Genomic DNA, 18,327 nt, shown 5'->3' on the forward strand with positions numbered 1-18,327 from the left:
ACCCAAAGCCAAGAGAAGGAAAATGCGACTGCTTGCATGAACACCAAGAACTAAGAGAGGGAAAATGCCGGGACATGGCCTTTTTTACTTCTGGTGCTTGAACGTTCCATGATGACGTCCGCACGCGCTCCAATCAAAGAGTCACACCGCATCGCTCCACGGCTACGACCAATCATCTCCTCTCGGGGTGGGCCTCACGGCCCTTGTGATGACTCGGGTGGTGGCGTCAGTGGTGTTTGAATGTCCTGGTTCCGGTCACTTTATTTAGTGTTTATTTAGTATAGGTGCGGAGTGCACGACTGGTGTTGCAAAAGTCATAAGGAACAAGGGAAAAACCACAGAGGCAATTTCCATACAGGGAATTAATTACCCTTATACCCTCCCTAATTAACATAGCCTCACTAGTCAGGTTCACTATGTTAACAAATATAATTTCGTTCAAAATTTTGGGAGATTAGCAAACCTATACATCTTTGGAATCATCAGAGCATGGAGAATCCGAAAATCAATGTTGGCATTTGCACAGAGACAGATTTTGGATTTTCAAAATGGCCACCATAAAAGACATATTTTGCGCTATCTCGGCTTCTAGTCAACCTAGAAACTTAATTAAATATGCTAATCCTATGTTTTCTGGGTCAAGGAATCCAATAAAGGCCTCAAAATAGTGCTCAGGATTATAGAAAAGCAACAAACAAAGGTAATTGAAAACCATTGTCTTTATATTTGTGATATAACTGTATTACACAATACATGATATTGCAAGTCCTTTGAAGTTATAGGTATGGGTTTATAAAGCAAGAAAGCAGCCTTGTTAGTTTCAGATTGAACTATAAGTCCTATACACAGGATCTACTCGGTCTATACCATACAGGCATATGCTTTTACAGATCTTCATCTCTGTCCTGAGGGTCATTTTCGCAAAGGTGTCTACGCAAATGCCAACATTAATTTTTGGATTCCTCATGCTCTGAATATTCCAAAAATGTATAGTTTTGCTAATCTCAAAAAATTTTGAACGAAAAAACATAGTGAACCTGACTACACCCTCTCATGGAGATAATTATACAACCTTACGCGGCATCAGGTCTCACGGATTCCCTACTTAATTACATGGGGGTTATTCTTCTTTGTCGTAACATTCGGAGCACACTACCCTATACAATCCTATATGGCCCGAAGGTATTTCATTGGTACCCCCCACAAACGTAACAACATATATATATACATATATATATATATACATATTTAATCCTGTCACAATTACTGTGGAACTTCATCGCCTGTCGATCATCACATGAATGACGATCTGGGTCTCACAAAGATTGATCTCTCAACCATTCAAGATTGAAATTCTGTTATTTAGGATTTATCGCGGAATGTACATTGCTTTTGAATGCCCATCAAATTCTTAGGACCAGAATTCAGTGATTAAGCTAAGCATACAAAGTAAGTGTATTTTGTTGACGAGTAAAGGAAAATTGATAAAATTTGCAGTAAAATTTGCTTTTACTGTCTCGGACTAAACGTTCCTAAACAACCACATAAAGACAAATCGGCTATCTCAGCTGTTGCCTGTTGAATGTTGTTGGCATATTTCTGATAAAGAACAGCTTGTCAAGCCATTTATTTTTTGAATTTATTTTGGATGTGGAATCCATGTTAAAAAAAAAAACCTGGGGGCAATCTGTTTATTACATACTCAAGAAAGGTGTAATTTTGATTCCCTTCTAGACCTCGTCCTCCTCGCCATGAGCCCCATACCCCTTTCCCTCAATGTCCTTTACTAACATCACCTCAATCTTTTCTTTCTTTCCCTCCTCGACACACTTTCTCTATATCCTTCTGCCTCTCTCTCCCTCTCCTCTTCTCCCTGCTTTTTACCTTCCTCCTTCTCTCCACTTTCCATCCCTCCTTCTCTCCCCCTCTCCATCCTTCCTGCTTCACCCCTCTCCATCATGCCTTCTATCCCCCTCTATCCTTCCTGCTCTCCCCATATTCATCCCTCCTGCTTTCCCCCTATCCATCCTTGCTTCTATCCCTCTCCCTATATTTCCTACACTCTTCCTCTCCATACTTTCTTCCATCCCTCTCTCTCTATCCCTCCTGCTCTTCCCCTATCCATCCCTCCTTCTCTCCCCTATCCATCCCTCCTTCTCTCCCCCTATCCATCCCTCCTTGTCTCCCCTATCCATCCCTCCTTCTCTCCCCCTATCCATCCCTCCTTCTCTCCCCTTATCCATCCCTCCTTCTCTCCCCCTATCCATCCCTCCTCTCCCCTTATCCATCCCTCCTTCTCCCCCCACTAAGGATGTGAACCCAGCATTCAGAGAGGTTTTTGGCTCAAAGGGTTTGTATCTCAATAATGAGTGGTGCCCAGATTATGATTCAGATCATCATTGAATCAGGCATTCAATATGCTAAAGGAATTCTTTATATCCCTCTTTCTCTTTTTGTCTTTTTCTCCAACTTGCTGTCCTATTCTTCCCATTCATACATAATAAATGGATGGTTTTCATTGTGAATGTTGAAAAAAATTGAGTTGTTACATTAATTGTGTACGCAAGACTCCGAGAAGCGCTTTAATGAGCTCAAACATGAAAACAGACCATCTTATGGAACACGCACTCATGCTGTTGCACACACACACACACACACACACACACACACACACACACACACACACACACACACACACACACACACACACACACACCAAATTAGGAAGAGGTTCTAATTGTTTGTGTACAAAATCAAGACTCCTTATCAAAGTTTGCTTGTCTCGCTAACTCACCTTTCCCATTGATCACCCACCTTAGACTTGTCTAAAAACTTTGTAATTTTTTTAAATGCACGTGCACTATCCGTCATACTTACTTGGATGTTTTTAACCTTTTTAGAGGCCAGCAAGCTCATCATGTCTTATATTGCTGCCGTCTGTGGAAAAGGTCAGGAGGTGAACAAGGTGAAAGAACAGTTACTGCAATCAAACCCTGTACTTGAAGGTAGGGTGCGACCCATTCTGAGGGATTATTGTTCTTCATGTTTATTCGTGCACGAACTCGAGTTTATTCTCACTCCCTGATCCATCATACGAATATGCAGATGGACTTTGTGCAACAAATTTCCTTCTTTTTGCAGCTTTTGGGAATGCAAAAACTGTGAGGAACGACAACTCTTCACGTTTTGTAAGTCTCATGCTCCATATTTTTAATAAACAGTCTATATAATAATAGCGTAAGGACTCGACTTTGTTATCCCTTTTACGCCGCACCCAGTGACCCGATGCCCACGGCACTAATGGATTTACGATCTACGAACCGCGCTCTTTGTTTATCACGTACAGCCATACTCGAAAAATCTGAATTAGCCGACGTTGGGGCCCAAAAGCATCCGATTAACTGCCGATACGACGCCATCTTACGACGCCATCGTATCGGCGTCTGCTGGGCGAAGGCGAAGCAAGCCGTCCGCCGATTGGACAGGCGAAGGCGAAAGCAAGCCGTCCACCGAGTGGACAATCCAGAGCATGCATTTGTGCCGGTGTCGGCGATCGTTGTTCATATACGCACTCTTCATTCTCATCTTTCTTCCTAACTCTTACTCGGACAGGCAAATCCCCTATGCCATCCATAATGGTACACTCTATCCATACACCACATCCTCCCTTCCGTGGATGTTCCACGGGTTTCGGCTAGTTAAACAATAACTACATAGGGTGTAGGGTGTCCAATAGGTTTGAGGGATGAGATACTGGCAAAAGTCCAAGAAATAATGTGAAATTTTCCAGTTGTGTTTGTTTTTATATAAACATTCCAGAAATGTAAGCACAGAAATGGACATCACTTTATCTGTAAGTCTTTGAGTTTATAAAGCCTGTCTTGGCCCCGTGTTGATGTATGGAAAAGCTAAATGCGGGCAACGTGGATGGAAGATGTCAAAACAATGGAGAGAAAAGAGATGAGAATGATACGGTGGATGAATGGATTTGCTCTCAAAAAAAGAATTCTGAGCTCGGAAATGAGGAAGGGATTAAAAGTCGACACTATTATGAAGAAGAACTTAGGAAGAGAGGACTTTGTTGGTATGATCAAGCGCAACGAAAGTCAGAAGATGAAGCTGTAAAGAGAGCAATAAAGCTCGTAGTGGAATGTAGGAGGAAGAAAGCCGCGACGACGTCCTAAAAAGGCGTGGATTGTGTCTGTCAAAAAATATATGGAATGTTTGCATTTGCACGAAACTGATCACGTGACCAACCCCCTGAAAAAAAAGGAAAATGGTCTAAAAACGTTTGGTAAGTCCAGGTAATCTAAGGGAAGGAATTGATTCTTGTGATTATCTGCGTCATGCTTGTTTACATCTGTGACACCTGCGACATGTGACTCACTGCAGCCATCACAATGATAATGATTGTGCGATGTTTCCTGGTTTACTTTACCTGTATTTATATTAGTAGGTAAAATAAAATAAAACTTCCTGTCATGTGTATAAAAGAGAACGTCAAGTTTGATCAGATTCATTTTTTTTTCTTCTGACATAAATTACCTTCTTGTATAGAATGTGGGTGTTGATTAAATGATGTTGACTCCAAAACAAATCTTTCTGAAATAACATTCTTATTTCATCCACTAAGCTAAGGTTTTCATATATTCCCCTTCTCTCCATGTATTCCCCTTCTCTCCATGTATTCCCCTTCTCTCCATGTATTCCCCTTCTCTCCATGTATTCCCCTTCTCTCCATGTATTCCCCTTCTCTCCATGTATTCCCCTTCTCCCCATACATTCCCCTTCTCTCCATGTATTCCCCTTCTCTCCATGTATTCCCCTTCTCTCCATGTATTCCCCTTCTCTCCATGTATTCCCCTTCTCTCCATGTATTCCCCTTCTCTCCATGTATTCCCCTTCTCCCCATACATTCCCCTTCTCTCCATGTATTCCCCTTCTCTCCATGTATTCCCCTTCTCTCCATGTATTCCCCTTCTCTCCATGTATTCCCCTTCTCTCCATGTATTCGCCTTCTCTCCATACATTCCCCTTCTCTCCATATATTCCCCTTCTCCCCATACATTCCCCTTCTCTCCATACATTCCCCTTCTCTCCATGTATTCCCCTTCTCCCCATACATTCCCCTTCTCTCCATACATTCCCCTTCTCTCCATGTATTCCCCTTCTCTCCATACATTCCCCTTCTCCCCATACATTCCCCTTCTCCCCATACATTCCCCTTCTCCCCATACATTCCCCTTCTCTCCATACATTCCCCTTCTCTCCATGTATTCCCCTTCTCCCCATACATTCCCCTTCTCCCCATACATTCCCCTTCTCTCCATACATTCCCCTTCTCTCCATATATTCCCCTTCTCCCCATACATTCCCCTTCTCTCCATACATTCCCCTTCTCTCCATGTATTCCCCTTCTCTCCATATATTCCCCTTCTCTCCATGTATTCCCCTTCTCTCCATGTATTCCCCTTCTCTCCATGTATTCCCCTTCTCTCCATGTATTCGCCTTCTCTCCATACATTCCCCTTCTCTCCATACATTCCCCTTCTCCCCATACATTCCCCTTCTCTCCATACATTCCCCTTCTCTCCATACACTCCCCTTCTCTCCATACATTCCCCTTCTCTCTATACATTCCCCTTCTCTCCATACACTCCCCTTCTCTCCATGTATTCCCCTTCTCTCCATGTATTCGCCTTCTCTCCATACATTCCCCTTCTCTCCATACATTCCCCTTCTCTCCATACATTCCCCTTCTCTCCATACACTCCCCTTCTCTCCATGTATTCCCCTTCTCTCCATGTATTCCCCTTCTCTCCATGTATTCCCCTTCTCTCCATGTATTCCCCTTCTCTCCATGTATTCGCCTTCTCTCCATACATTCCCCTTCTCTCCATACATTCCCCTTCTCCCCATACATTCCCCTTCTCTCCATACATTCCCCTTCTCTCCATACACTCCCCTTCTCTCCATACATTCCCCTTCTCTCTATACATTCCCCTTCTCTCCATACATTCCCCTTCTCTCCATACATTCCCCTTCTCTCCATGTATTCCCCTTCTCTCCATGTATTCCCCTTCTCTCCATGTATTCCCCTTCTCTCCATGTATTCCCCTTCTCTCCATGTATTCGCCTTCTCTCCATACATTCCCCTTCTCTCCATACATTCCCCTTCTCTCCATACATTCCCCTTCTCTCCATACATTCCCCTTCTCTCCATACATTCCCCTTCTCTCCATACATTCCCCTTCTCTCCATACATTCCCCTTCTCTCCATACATTCCCCTTCTCTCCATACACTCCCCTTCTCTCCATACATTCCCCTTCTCTCTATACATTCCCCTTCTCTCCATACATTCCCCTTCTCTCTATACATTCCCCTTCTCTCCATGTATTCCCCTTCTCTCCATGTATTCCCCTTCTCTCCATGTATTCCCCTTCTCTCCATGTATTCCCCTTCTCTCCATGTATTCCCCTTCTCTCCATGTATTCGCCTTCTCTCCATACATTCCCCTTCTCTCCATACATTCCCTTTCTCTCCATACATTCCCCTTCTCTCCATACATTCCCCTTCTCTCCATACATTCCCCTTCTCTCCATACATTCCCCTTCTCTCCATACATTCCCCTTCTCTCCATACACTCCCCTTCTCTCCATACATTCCCCTTCTCTCTATACATTCCCCTTCTCTCCATACATTCCCCTTATCTCCCTACATTCCCCTTGTCTCCCTACATTCCCCTTCTCTCCCTACATTCCCCTTCTCTCCCTACATTCCCCTTCTCTCCCTACATTCCCCTTCTCTCCATACATTCCCCTTCTCTCCATACATTCCCCTTCTCTCCATACATTCCCCTTCTCTCCATACATTCCCCTTCTCTCCGTACATTCCCCTTCTTCCCTTCTTCCGTACATTCCCCTTCTCTCCATACATTCCCCTTCTCTCCATACATTCCCCTTCTCTCCATACATTCCCCTGCTCTCCCTACATTCCCCTTCTCTCCATACATTCCCCTTCTCTCCATACATTCCCCCTTCTCTCCGTACATTCCCCTTCTTCCCTTCTTCCGTACATTCCGCTTCTCTCCATACATTCCCCTTCTCTCCATACATTCCCCTTCTCTCCATACATTCCCCTTCTCTCCCTACATTCCCCTTCTCTCCATACATTCCCCTTCTCTCCATACATTCCCCTTCTCTCCATGTATTCCCCTTCTCTCCATGTATTCCCCTTCTCTCCATGTATTCCCCTTCTCTCTGTACATTCCCCTTCTCTCCATGTATTCCCCTTCTCTCTATACATTCCCCTTCTCTCCATACATTCCCCTTCTCTCCATGTATTCCCCTTCTCTCCATGTATTCCCCTTCTCTCCATACATTCCCCTTCTCTCCATGTATTCCCCTTCTCTCCATGTATTCCCCTTCTCTCCGTGCATTCCCCTTCTCTCCGTGTATTCCCCTTCTCTCCATGTATTCCCCTTCTCTCCATACATTCCCCTTCTCTCCATGTATTCCCCTTCTCTCCGTGTATTCCCCTTCTCTCCGTGCATTCCCCTTCTCTCCATGTATTCCCCTTCTCTCTATACATTCCCCTTCTCTCCATACATTCCCCTTCTCTCCATGTATTCCCCTTCTCTCCATGTATTCCCCTTCTCTCCATACATTCCCCTTCTCTCCATGTATTCCCCTGCTCTCCATGTATTCCCCTTCTCTCCATACATTCCCCATTCTCTCCGTGCATTCCCCTTCTCTCCGTGTATTCCCCTTCTCTCTATACATTCCCCTTCTCTCCATGTATTCCCCTTCTCTCCATACATTCCCCTTCTCTCCATATATTCCCCTTCTCCCCATACATTCCCCTTCTCTCCATACATTCCCCTTCTCTCCATGTATTCCCCTTCTCCCCATACATTCCCCTTCTCTCCATACATTCCCCTTCTCTCCATGTATTCCCCTTCTCTCCATACATTCCCCTTCTCCCCATACATTCCCCTTCTCCCCATACATTCCCCTTCTCCCCATACATTCCCCTTCTCTCCATACATTCCCCTTCTCTCCATGTATTCCCCTTCTCCCCATACATTCCCCTTCTCCCCATACATTCCCCTTCTCTCCATACATTCCCCTTCTCTCCATATATTCCCCTTCTCCCCATACATTCCCCTTCTCTCCATACATTCCCCTTCTCTCCATGTATTCCCCTTCTCTCCATATATTCCCCTTCTCTCCATGTATTCCCCTTCTCTCCATGTATTCCCCTTCTCTCCATGTATTCCCCTTCTCTCCATGTATTCGCCTTCTCTCCATACATTCCCCTTCTCTCCATACATTCCCCTTCTCCCCATACATTCCCCTTCTCTCCATACATTCCCCTTCTCTCCATACACTCCCCTTCTCTCCATACATTCCCCTTCTCTCTATACATTCCCCTTCTCTCCATACACTCCCCTTCTCTCCATGTATTCCCCTTCTCTCCATGTATTCGCCTTCTCTCCATACATTCCCCTTCTCTCCATACATTCCCCTTCTCTCCATACATTCCCCTTCTCTCCATACACTCCCCTTCTCTCCATGTATTCCCCTTCTCTCCATGTATTCCCCTTCTCTCCATGTATTCCCCTTCTCTCCATGTATTCCCCTTCTCTCCATGTATTCGCCTTCTCTCCATACATTCCCCTTCTCTCCATACATTCCCCTTCTCCCCATACATTCCCCTTCTCTCCATACATTCCCCTTCTCTCCATACACTCCCCTTCTCTCCATACATTCCCCTTCTCTCTATACATTCCCCTTCTCTCCATACATTCCCCTTCTCTCCATACATTCCCCTTCTCTCCATGTATTCCCCTTCTCTCCATGTATTCCCCTTCTCTCCATGTATTCCCCTTCTCTCCATGTATTCCCCTTCTCTCCATGTATTCGCCTTCTCTCCATACATTCCCCTTCTCTCCATACATTCCCCTTCTCTCCATACATTCCCCTTCTCTCCATACATTCCCCTTCTCTCCATACATTCCCCTTCTCTCCATACATTCCCCTTCTCTCCATACATTCCCCTTCTCTCCATACATTCCCCTTCTCTCCATACACTCCCCTTCTCTCCATACATTCCCCTTCTCTCTATACATTCCCCTTCTCTCCATACATTCCCCTTCTCTCTATACATTCCCCTTCTCTCCATGTATTCCCCTTCTCTCCATGTATTCCCCTTCTCTCCATGTATTCCCCTTCTCTCCATGTATTCCCCTTCTCTCCATGTATTCCCCTTCTCTCCATGTATTCGCCTTCTCTCCATACATTCCCCTTCTCTCCATACATTCCCTTTCTCTCCATACATTCCCCTTCTCTCCATACATTCCCCTTCTCTCCATACATTCCCCTTCTCTCCATACATTCCCCTTCTCTCCATACATTCCCCTTCTCTCCATACACTCCCCTTCTCTCCATACATTCCCCTTCTCTCTATACATTCCCCTTCTCTCCATACATTCCCCTTATCTCCCTACATTCCCCTTGTCTCCCTACATTCCCCTTCTCTCCCTACATTCCCCTTCTCTCCCTACATTCCCCTTCTCTCCCTACATTCCCCTTCTCTCCATACATTCCCCTTCTCTCCATACATTCCCCTTCTCTCCATACATTCCCCTTCTCTCCATACATTCCCCTTCTCTCCGTACATTCCCCTTCTTCCCTTCTTCCGTACATTCCCCTTCTCTCCATACATTCCCCTTCTCTCCATACATTCCCCTTCTCTCCATACATTCCCCTGCTCTCCCTACATTCCCCTTCTCTCCATACATTCCCCTTCTCTCCATACATTCCCCCTTCTCTCCGTACATTCCCCTTCTTCCCTTCTTCCGTACATTCCGCTTCTCTCCATACATTCCCCTTCTCTCCATACATTCCCCTTCTCTCCATACATTCCCCTTCTCTCCCTACATTCCCCTTCTCTCCATACATTCCCCTTCTCTCCATACATTCCCCTTCTCTCCATGTATTCCCCTTCTCTCCATGTATTCCCCTTCTCTCCATGTATTCCCCTTCTCTCTGTACATTCCCCTTCTCTCCATGTATTCCCCTTCTCTCTATACATTCCCCTTCTCTCCATACATTCCCCTTCTCTCCATGTATTCCCCTTCTCTCCATGTATTCCCCTTCTCTCCATACATTCCCCTTCTCTCCATGTATTCCCCTTCTCTCCATGTATTCCCCTTCTCTCCGTGCATTCCCCTTCTCTCCGTGTATTCCCCTTCTCTCCATGTATTCCCCTTCTCTCCATACATTCCCCTTCTCTCCATGTATTCCCCTTCTCTCCGTGTATTCCCCTTCTCTCCGTGCATTCCCCTTCTCTCCATGTATTCCCCTTCTCTCTATACATTCCCCTTCTCTCCATACATTCCCCTTCTCTCCATGTATTCCCCTTCTCTCCATGTATTCCCCTTCTCTCCATACATTCCCCTTCTCTCCATGTATTCCCCTGCTCTCCATGTATTCCCCTTCTCTCCATACATTCCCCATTCTCTCCGTGCATTCCCCTTCTCTCCGTGTATTCCCCTTCTCTCTATACATTCCCCTTCTCTCCATGTATTCCCCTTCTCTCTATACATTCCCCTTCTCTCCATGTATTCCCCTTCTCCCGTACATTCCCCTTCTCTCCATGTATTCCCATTCTCTCCATGTATTCCCATTCTCTCCATGTATTCCCCTTCTCTCCATGTATTCCCCTTCTCTCCATGTATTCCCCTTCTCTCCATGTATTCCCCTTCTCTCCATGTATTCACCTTCTCTCTATACATTCCCCTTCTCTCCATGTGTTCCCCTTCTCCCGTACATTCCCCTTCTCTCCGTACATTCCCCTTCTCTCCATGTGTTCCCCTTCTCCCGTACATTCCCCTTCTCCCGTACATTCCCCTTCTCTCCATGTGTTCCCCTTCTCCCGTACATTCCCCTTCTCTCCATGTGTTCCCCTTCTCCCGTACATTCCCCTTCTCTCCATGTGTTCCCCTTCTCCCGTACATTCCCCTTCTCTCCATGTGTTCCCCTTCCCCCATACATTCCCCTTCTCTCCCTACATTCCCATTCTCTCCCTACATTCCCCTTCTCCCGTACATTCCCCTTCTCTCCATGTGTTCCCCTTCTCCCGTACATTCCCCTTCTCTCCATGTGTTCCCCTTCTCCCGTACATTCCCCTTCTCTCCATGTGTTCCCCTTCCCCCATACATTCCCCTTCTCTCCCTACATTCCCCTTCTCTCCCTACATTCCCCTTCTCTCCCTACATTCCCCTTCTCTCCCTACATTCCCCTTCTCTCCCTACATTCCCCTTCTCTCCCTACATTCCCCTTCTCTCCCTACATTCCCCTTCTCTCCATACATTCCCCTTCTCTCCCTACATTCCCCTTCTCTCCCTACATTCCCTTCTCTCCCTACATTCCCCTTCTCTCCCTACATTCCCTTCTCTCCCTACATTCCCCTGCTCTCCCTACATTCCCCTTCTCTCCCTACATTCCCCTTCTCTCCCTACATTCCCCTTCTCTCCCTACATTCCCCTTCTCTCCCTACATTCCCCTTCCCCCATACATTCCCCTTCTCTCCCTACATTCCCCGCCTCTCTCCGTCATTTTGCCTTCTCCCCACGCATTCTTTTTTCACACTTAACCCTCTCTCTCCCCCTTTCCAATTCCTTTTCTCAATCCTATTTATTCTCACGCCATCCCCTCCTCAATCTTACCCTTTTTTGCTTTCTGGCTCATGTTAATGCCTTGTAAGTATGGATGTGTCTCAAGATTTGCTAAATTTGAGACAAAATTTATATTTAGATTCTATGAGCATTCAGATTATTTTTGGTCTTGTTAAATTTGGAATTTCTTTTTACAACAGATGCCACTGGGGTTCATATTAGGAACCTGTCCCTGGGAAGCTGGGCATTTTCAATAGTTCACATTAATGTTTACCCGGAGATACCAAGCATTTCAAGTCAGAGATTCTCAAAAGTTGGAAAGACAAACATTGCTACCAAGCTAGTGCTATATATATATTTATTTGAATCTTGTGGATCTGTGCCATTTTCACAGCTTTCGGATGCTTAATGGAGCCTCGATGCACGTCATTGTCCCCGTATAAAATAAAGATGAAAACCAATTATGCCTGAAAACATTTGGGTTACTGTGAGAAAAGTTAAAGTGCTCATAGTTGTGCAATTTGTGTTTTCTTATACATCTTTTATTATTGCTGATTTCCCTGTGAAAAATTCTGCTTGATGTTTTAAGGTTCCGTGTAATATGTCTCATGCATGTCTCAGCCCACTCCGTAACCTGGGTGCATCATTTTGTTGTTAATATCTCTTGACATCAGTCATGCTTACTGTTAATATATTTATAATATAATATAATATATATATTTATATATTATAAATAATAATATAATAAATAATATTATATTAATAATAAATAATAAATGTAAATTAAAAAATTTAAATAATAAATAATAAATAAAATTATAAATATAATATATTTATAATATAATATTTATATCTGTGGAGATAAAAGGGATTGACGTTCAACGGGCCCGTCGTTTGCCAGCATCAGTTGGTGGACGGTAAAGATCCCACGGTGTCCTTCGCGAAGAGTAGGTGAGCTGTTATCGCTACCATGGTCAAATTCCTAATTCCTGCCATAACTATTGTTGGGAAAGCAATGGCAAACCACCTAGTGTCACTCTTTCCAAGAAACTGCTCCCGCAGCACCGAAGCTCTGTAACAGAGTATGATACAACAAAATCACCAGAATACGCAAGTTTACTGACCAAAGGTGACATACCATTACCATATTGCCACATTGGCCACTCCATCCCACTATCGCCACATCGGCCTAGAATTTATGGGTGCGTATATTGTGCATACATTGTAAATGGCAGAGTGAATGTATTTGTATCTTAAGTATGTGGTTATTGGATGCCTATGCCATTGTTGTATTAATTACTTAATTATTTTAAAATAAATAATTCTTAATTCATTTCATTAGTTGAAACTTCCTATAGTTTTATACTGGACTATTGTATCTCTTTCATTGAACTGATTGAACTCCCCGCTAGTTCCATGGCGAATCACCTCGAAATATGAATGGGACAGTTTCATAAAAGGTTACTTTAATTATAGTTTTCATGATATGATTGTTTGCATTTCTTGAATGAGGATGTACTTTGCACGGTCCTGAATCCTCCGTGTGATGCAAGGCGTCTGAAATCGTCCGTCGTTGTAGAAACAGCTTATTGATCTGTGACTTTTGATTTCCTTTTTCTGGCCTTTTAGGGAAAATATATGGACATTGAGTTTGACTTCAAGGGCGATCCACTGGGAGGCGTCATCACAAACTGTACGTATGTACAGCTGGGCACCAGGCCCAATATCCAGTGGAGCTTGCACAAGCTGTTCATACATAAAGCAGCTGTTTATTTACAGCTACATACAGGAGGAAGTGAACAAGTGATCCACTGAACTTGGCTACTCACAAACACTGATACATTCACATTACTTAATCAGCACTAAGTAGAGAGCGTATACCTCTGCCAGGCTGAACAGTGTACGTTTTGTATCCCACTAATTGGCCCGGATGTGCATCTTGAACTGAATCAAGATCGAATTGGCTCGTTCTTGTCATGTAACCAACTCATCCACCTAGTTTTATCAAAATCCATCCACAAATTTTTCCATCCACAAATCCCTCTCTCAATTGTGAAGAATGATTTTTAAAATTCTCGTATCTGTATCCGAATCGTCACCAAAATCGAAACGATTCGTCCTTGTCGCACACCCAACCTGTCCAAAAAGTTTTGTCCCATTCCGTCCATAACATTTGGAGATTTCCTGCTCGCAGACAAACAAGCAGACAGATAAACAGGGGTGAAAACATAACCTCCATCCAACTTTGGTGCTGGAGGTAATAGACATCATTGCCTTTGCTTTTTGACTCACCATCGTATTATCCTCACTTAAATTTCTCATTTCCTTACCACGATGACACCTCTTACTATTGAATGGCCTCCCGCTTCATCTACTTCTTTAACAGCCCCAATGATTCTCACCTTCTTGTGGGTTCGGCTGGGGAACAAGTCTTTCACGACCTCTGGTGAAGCCTGACGTTCAACTGCAGGTGGCAGGAATTTGTAATTTGTTGATTGTGCAAACATCCTCACCTACTCTTTGCGAAAAACATCTTTAATATCCAGCAACTGCTCCGAGTCTTGCATTCGCAACACCAGGGACAGTTTATAGCTGGGCCGTGATCCAAACCCAGGCTAGACAAATCAGAAGAAAGTACACATACCACTACGTTATCCGGCCCAGCTCTTCATACTTTCTTCACGGAACCTATACATTTTGTCTATGTAAAAATCTCGAATGTAGGTGTAATGCAACATGTTTTTGCCAGTGGATGCTAGAACTTCATTGTAATGTTACAAAATTCCTCTTAAAAAGTGATGTTATCCAGTTGTCCCATCTATAACCAGGTACATTTGTAGGAATCTGCTCTCGGGCACATTCCAAGGTTTTCTAGAAGGTGATGCAAAATCGGATAAATATTCAGAAATGAATTTGATTAATAGATCAAAGGGTTCGCAACACTTTTGCAAAGTTGCCCTTTTTGACAGTGCTTCATTAAAAAAGTAGTTCTACATGATCTGTTCAAATATTTCATAACAATGTCGATGGAAGTGTGCCCAGCCTGTTTTTTCAAACGATTGCCAATGTGCTCGGTGATTATTTATGACAATTTTTGCATGTTGGAAGTTCTTTTGAAAAGTGCCGTGAAATTGATGGAGGCATGATTGGTTGAATGTCCCGGCTTACTCGTGCATTCTCTCTCACCCTGCAACGATCCCTGTGTTTACCTTCAGATCTGCTGGAAAAGTCTCGGGTAGTGAACCAGGCAAAAGGTGAAAGGAATTTTCACATCTTTTACCACTTGCTGGCTGGAGCTCCTGCAGGCCTACTGGGTGTGTTTTTACAAGCTTAAAGGGACACATACCTACATAGGCCACCGTTTTGAAACTTCCACTGACCTAAGCCAGCAGCACGACTCTTCATTGCTCGGAAAAGCTTATTTATTTTATTTCCATCATCAGTAGCCTATAGGTTCAACAGATCACGTAAATCAAAGAGGCCTCAATTTAACCTCTTCCCCAGGGAACATAACTGCTTACAGGCTGACCGAGGGTCCCTATTGTAACAAAGTAATATTTCCTTTTGTTTGACAGGGCAGTTATTTTCATTGGTGATTGATATTATTGTTTACAAGTCATTTTCCACTGGTTTTAATAGAGTAAAAGTTTTATGGTTTACACCATGTTTTGGCTTTTAAAAGGGCTATGTGTATTCTTTATACTTTAAAATACCTCCAAGGCAAAAGAAAATGAAGGAAGTAGGCCTCAACGTTTCGGGCAGCATGCCCTGCCCATCGACAGGAGGACGTAACTGTAATGAATGGGAGCAGAGTTTATAAGAACTGTGTTTATTAGAACTGAGGAGCGGGGTTTATAAGAACCACGCATACTATGGACAGACGGCAAACGTCGCACGTCCATCAGTCACACAAGGAGAATCAGAGAGGCCAGGGAGATACATTTACATCACACGATCCACCAAGAAAATTGGCTACCCATTAGCGATATCTGGCTCTGCCTCGTTACCAAGCAGACGCCTACCAACATAGGTATCAACACATCGACGACAATGGACCATTATGAGCACAAACCACAATGGCCAATCAGCAACACACCGTGAACAACCAATCAGCACCCCACAATAAACAGCCAATGGGGGGTGTGCAGGTCTTATAAACTCTGCTCCCATTCGTTCCAGTTACTTCCTCCTGTTGATAGGCAGAGCATGCTGCCCGAAACATTGAGACCTATTTTCCTTCATTACCCTGCGCTTCGGGAGCAAAAAGCAGGGTTAGGTGATTGGTTCTGTACGTGTGGTGTATGTGTCTGCATTTAAAAAATCAATTTTCTCGGCAACCGTTGGTCCGATGGACACAACATTTTACCATAGGAGCGCCTCCGCCTGTATAATTTTTTTATTCACAATTATGATGTCATATGTCACGTGGTACAGATGCCATCTTTGAAAAACGTTACACCTCTATATCTCTGAAACGGCTCAATCGAAAACAATGAAACATGGCTCATTGTCAAGTACTTCCCATGGGAAATGAGATATGTTAATGATGATGTCATCGGTGCCTTCTTTATGACATCATAATTTGACAAGTACTGATCCGATCAGTATGAATTCTTTTTTTCTGCAACTGTTGGTTTGATGGATACGAAATTTTCACCGTAGGTATTATGATATTTTAATGATGATTATGACGTCATAGGTCACATGGTACAGGCGCCATCTTGGAAAAACCGAAAACGTTGCACCTCTATGATCTCTGAAATCGCTCAATGGAAAAAATTGAAACGTGGCTCATTGTAAAGAACTCCGCATGGGGAATAAGTGTTGTTAACGATGATGTCATTGGTGCCTTAATTATGACATCATAAGGGACAATGCTTAGTCTGATCAGTTTGAAATTTCTTGAGCGTGATCTACACAACAATTATATTAGATTATATAAATTTATGATGTCATCGCTCACGTAGTCTGGCATATTGGATCAAAGAAAAAACCCATCAAAAACAGAAGAGTTGGCTCCTACCAACTTGACTGCACAGGGTACGTATTCTATGAATATCATCAAGTTTTATTTTGCTTTCGAGTTGTTTTTTAAAGTTTAAAGAATATAAATAGCTCTTTTAAGAGCCAACACATGGGGTAAACCGTAAACCATTTTATTTTATTGTTATTCCACATTGGAAACTTTTAAACACCAATGGTGTTGCTTGATAATTTAGCAGTGATCATGTATAAAAGTGACGAATGCTTTTTTTTTTTTTTGCTTTGTATTGACCTCTTTCCTGTTCACTTAATCATCTGTTTAGTATTTTTTTAAACGTTTTCACTTCCTTGCTATTCATTGCAACTTCTGTATGTGTGCTTGTAGTTTACACTCCTGTTTATTGTTTTGGAGTCCACTGAGAATCCTCAAACTTTTATCGTCTAATTTCTGTATTGGACATCATTTGATCATCATCAGCATCGGGATGACCAACGTAGGATATAATTTTATAAACACTGTAAATTGCATCCATATTGATTGAATGGGAGTAAAATTGGTCAAACCCCCCTTTTTCTTTTCAAACTAGGGGAAAAATCCAACAATGATGGGAGATGGGATCATATGGGATTTGATAGGATGTGACTGTCACAGAACAACAATAACAGCAACAATTCTGTGATGGAATGGAGCTGGTACTGAAGCCCACATAGGTCATAGGTGTGATGTACCTGCCACAGACAGGTGATGAGATGGCCTGGGATTTGATAGGACAGGAAGCCAGAGAAAAGAAACAGCAACAGCAATCCTGTGACATTATGAACTTTTATAATCTGAAGGAAAATATATTTTTATAGATAAGTTTTCAGAGGAAAATAATTTCGAGAAGGTTTTGGATAAATTTCTGGAATATCTGGGCTCACCCCCAACATTTCACTCTTTTGTCTAGTGTGCTGTGTAAGCAGGTCTTTGTTTTACATTGAACAATCAGCATGAGTCTTTATTCTATACGCAGTAGCTGCATGTATACAATTACCGAGAGCAGGATACATTTCTGTCTTCTTTTATTTCCAGCTGACCTGAAACTTGTGAAAGACCCAAACAAGTATAAATTCTTGAACCACAAAAACTGCATTCACATTGAGGGAAACAATGACGAAGCAAACTTCATTGCTGTTCAGGTTTGTTTTTTGTTTTTTGCAGAATAAAATTTCCATTGAGTACCAGTTCACTGGTAATTCCCTGGGCGTCGCAAGAGGCGACTAACAGGGTTGGCGGCAGTAAGGGCATCCGGCCATAAAACATTGCTTCAAAATGGGGACCGCGGTGCCCCAAAAAGGCCAACCCCTGCTCTGTGGGGAAAAATGGCCTCTAAAGGCGATTCTTCTTCTTCTTTACTTTATGGTTCATACCCCTCCAAGTTAAAGCTCAAAAGTCAAATGTCGGTTTGAAATTATTATTTTCTTGGCATCGTTCAATTTTGCCAATGCGTAATCTCAAAGACCATTTGTCCTTCAAGATGTTCTTGCATCATAATAGTGCACCTGCATTGTGAAGTAGTGCACCTGATATTTGTTCCATGTCCTTCATATCTTTCCAATTGTGACATAATTAACAAAAAACACCCTTTTGATCACAACGTGAATAATTTTCCTCCGATTTTCA

The 18,327-nt window shown here is 43.3% G+C and overlaps 1 protein-coding gene across 5 annotated transcripts in view; it reads left to right on the plus strand.

Annotated features, from left to right (window-relative positions):
* Window positions 1-18,327, plus strand: part of LOC137431711 (unconventional myosin-Ib) — a 246,738-nt gene that overhangs the window by 47,597 nt on the left and 180,814 nt on the right. For all 5 annotated transcript variants that reach the window (XM_078782369.1, XM_068123339.2, XM_068123340.2 and 2 more), the window contains exons 5-9: window positions 2,901-3,005; window positions 3,142-3,188; window positions 13,311-13,374; window positions 14,897-14,995; window positions 17,737-17,843. In XM_078782369.1, the coding sequence (XP_078638495.1) occupies window positions 2,901-3,005; window positions 3,142-3,188; window positions 13,311-13,374; window positions 14,897-14,995; window positions 17,737-17,843 (422 nt within the window). The remainder of the gene's footprint in view (window positions 1-2,900; window positions 3,006-3,141; window positions 3,189-13,310; window positions 13,375-14,896; window positions 14,996-17,736; window positions 17,844-18,327) is intronic.

The sequence above is a fragment of the Myxine glutinosa genome, chromosome 7 (genome assembly GCF_964187855.1).
Source record: "Myxine glutinosa chromosome 7, kmMyxGlut1.1, whole genome shotgun sequence".
NCBI lineage: Eukaryota > Metazoa > Chordata > Myxini > Myxiniformes > Myxinidae > Myxine > Myxine glutinosa.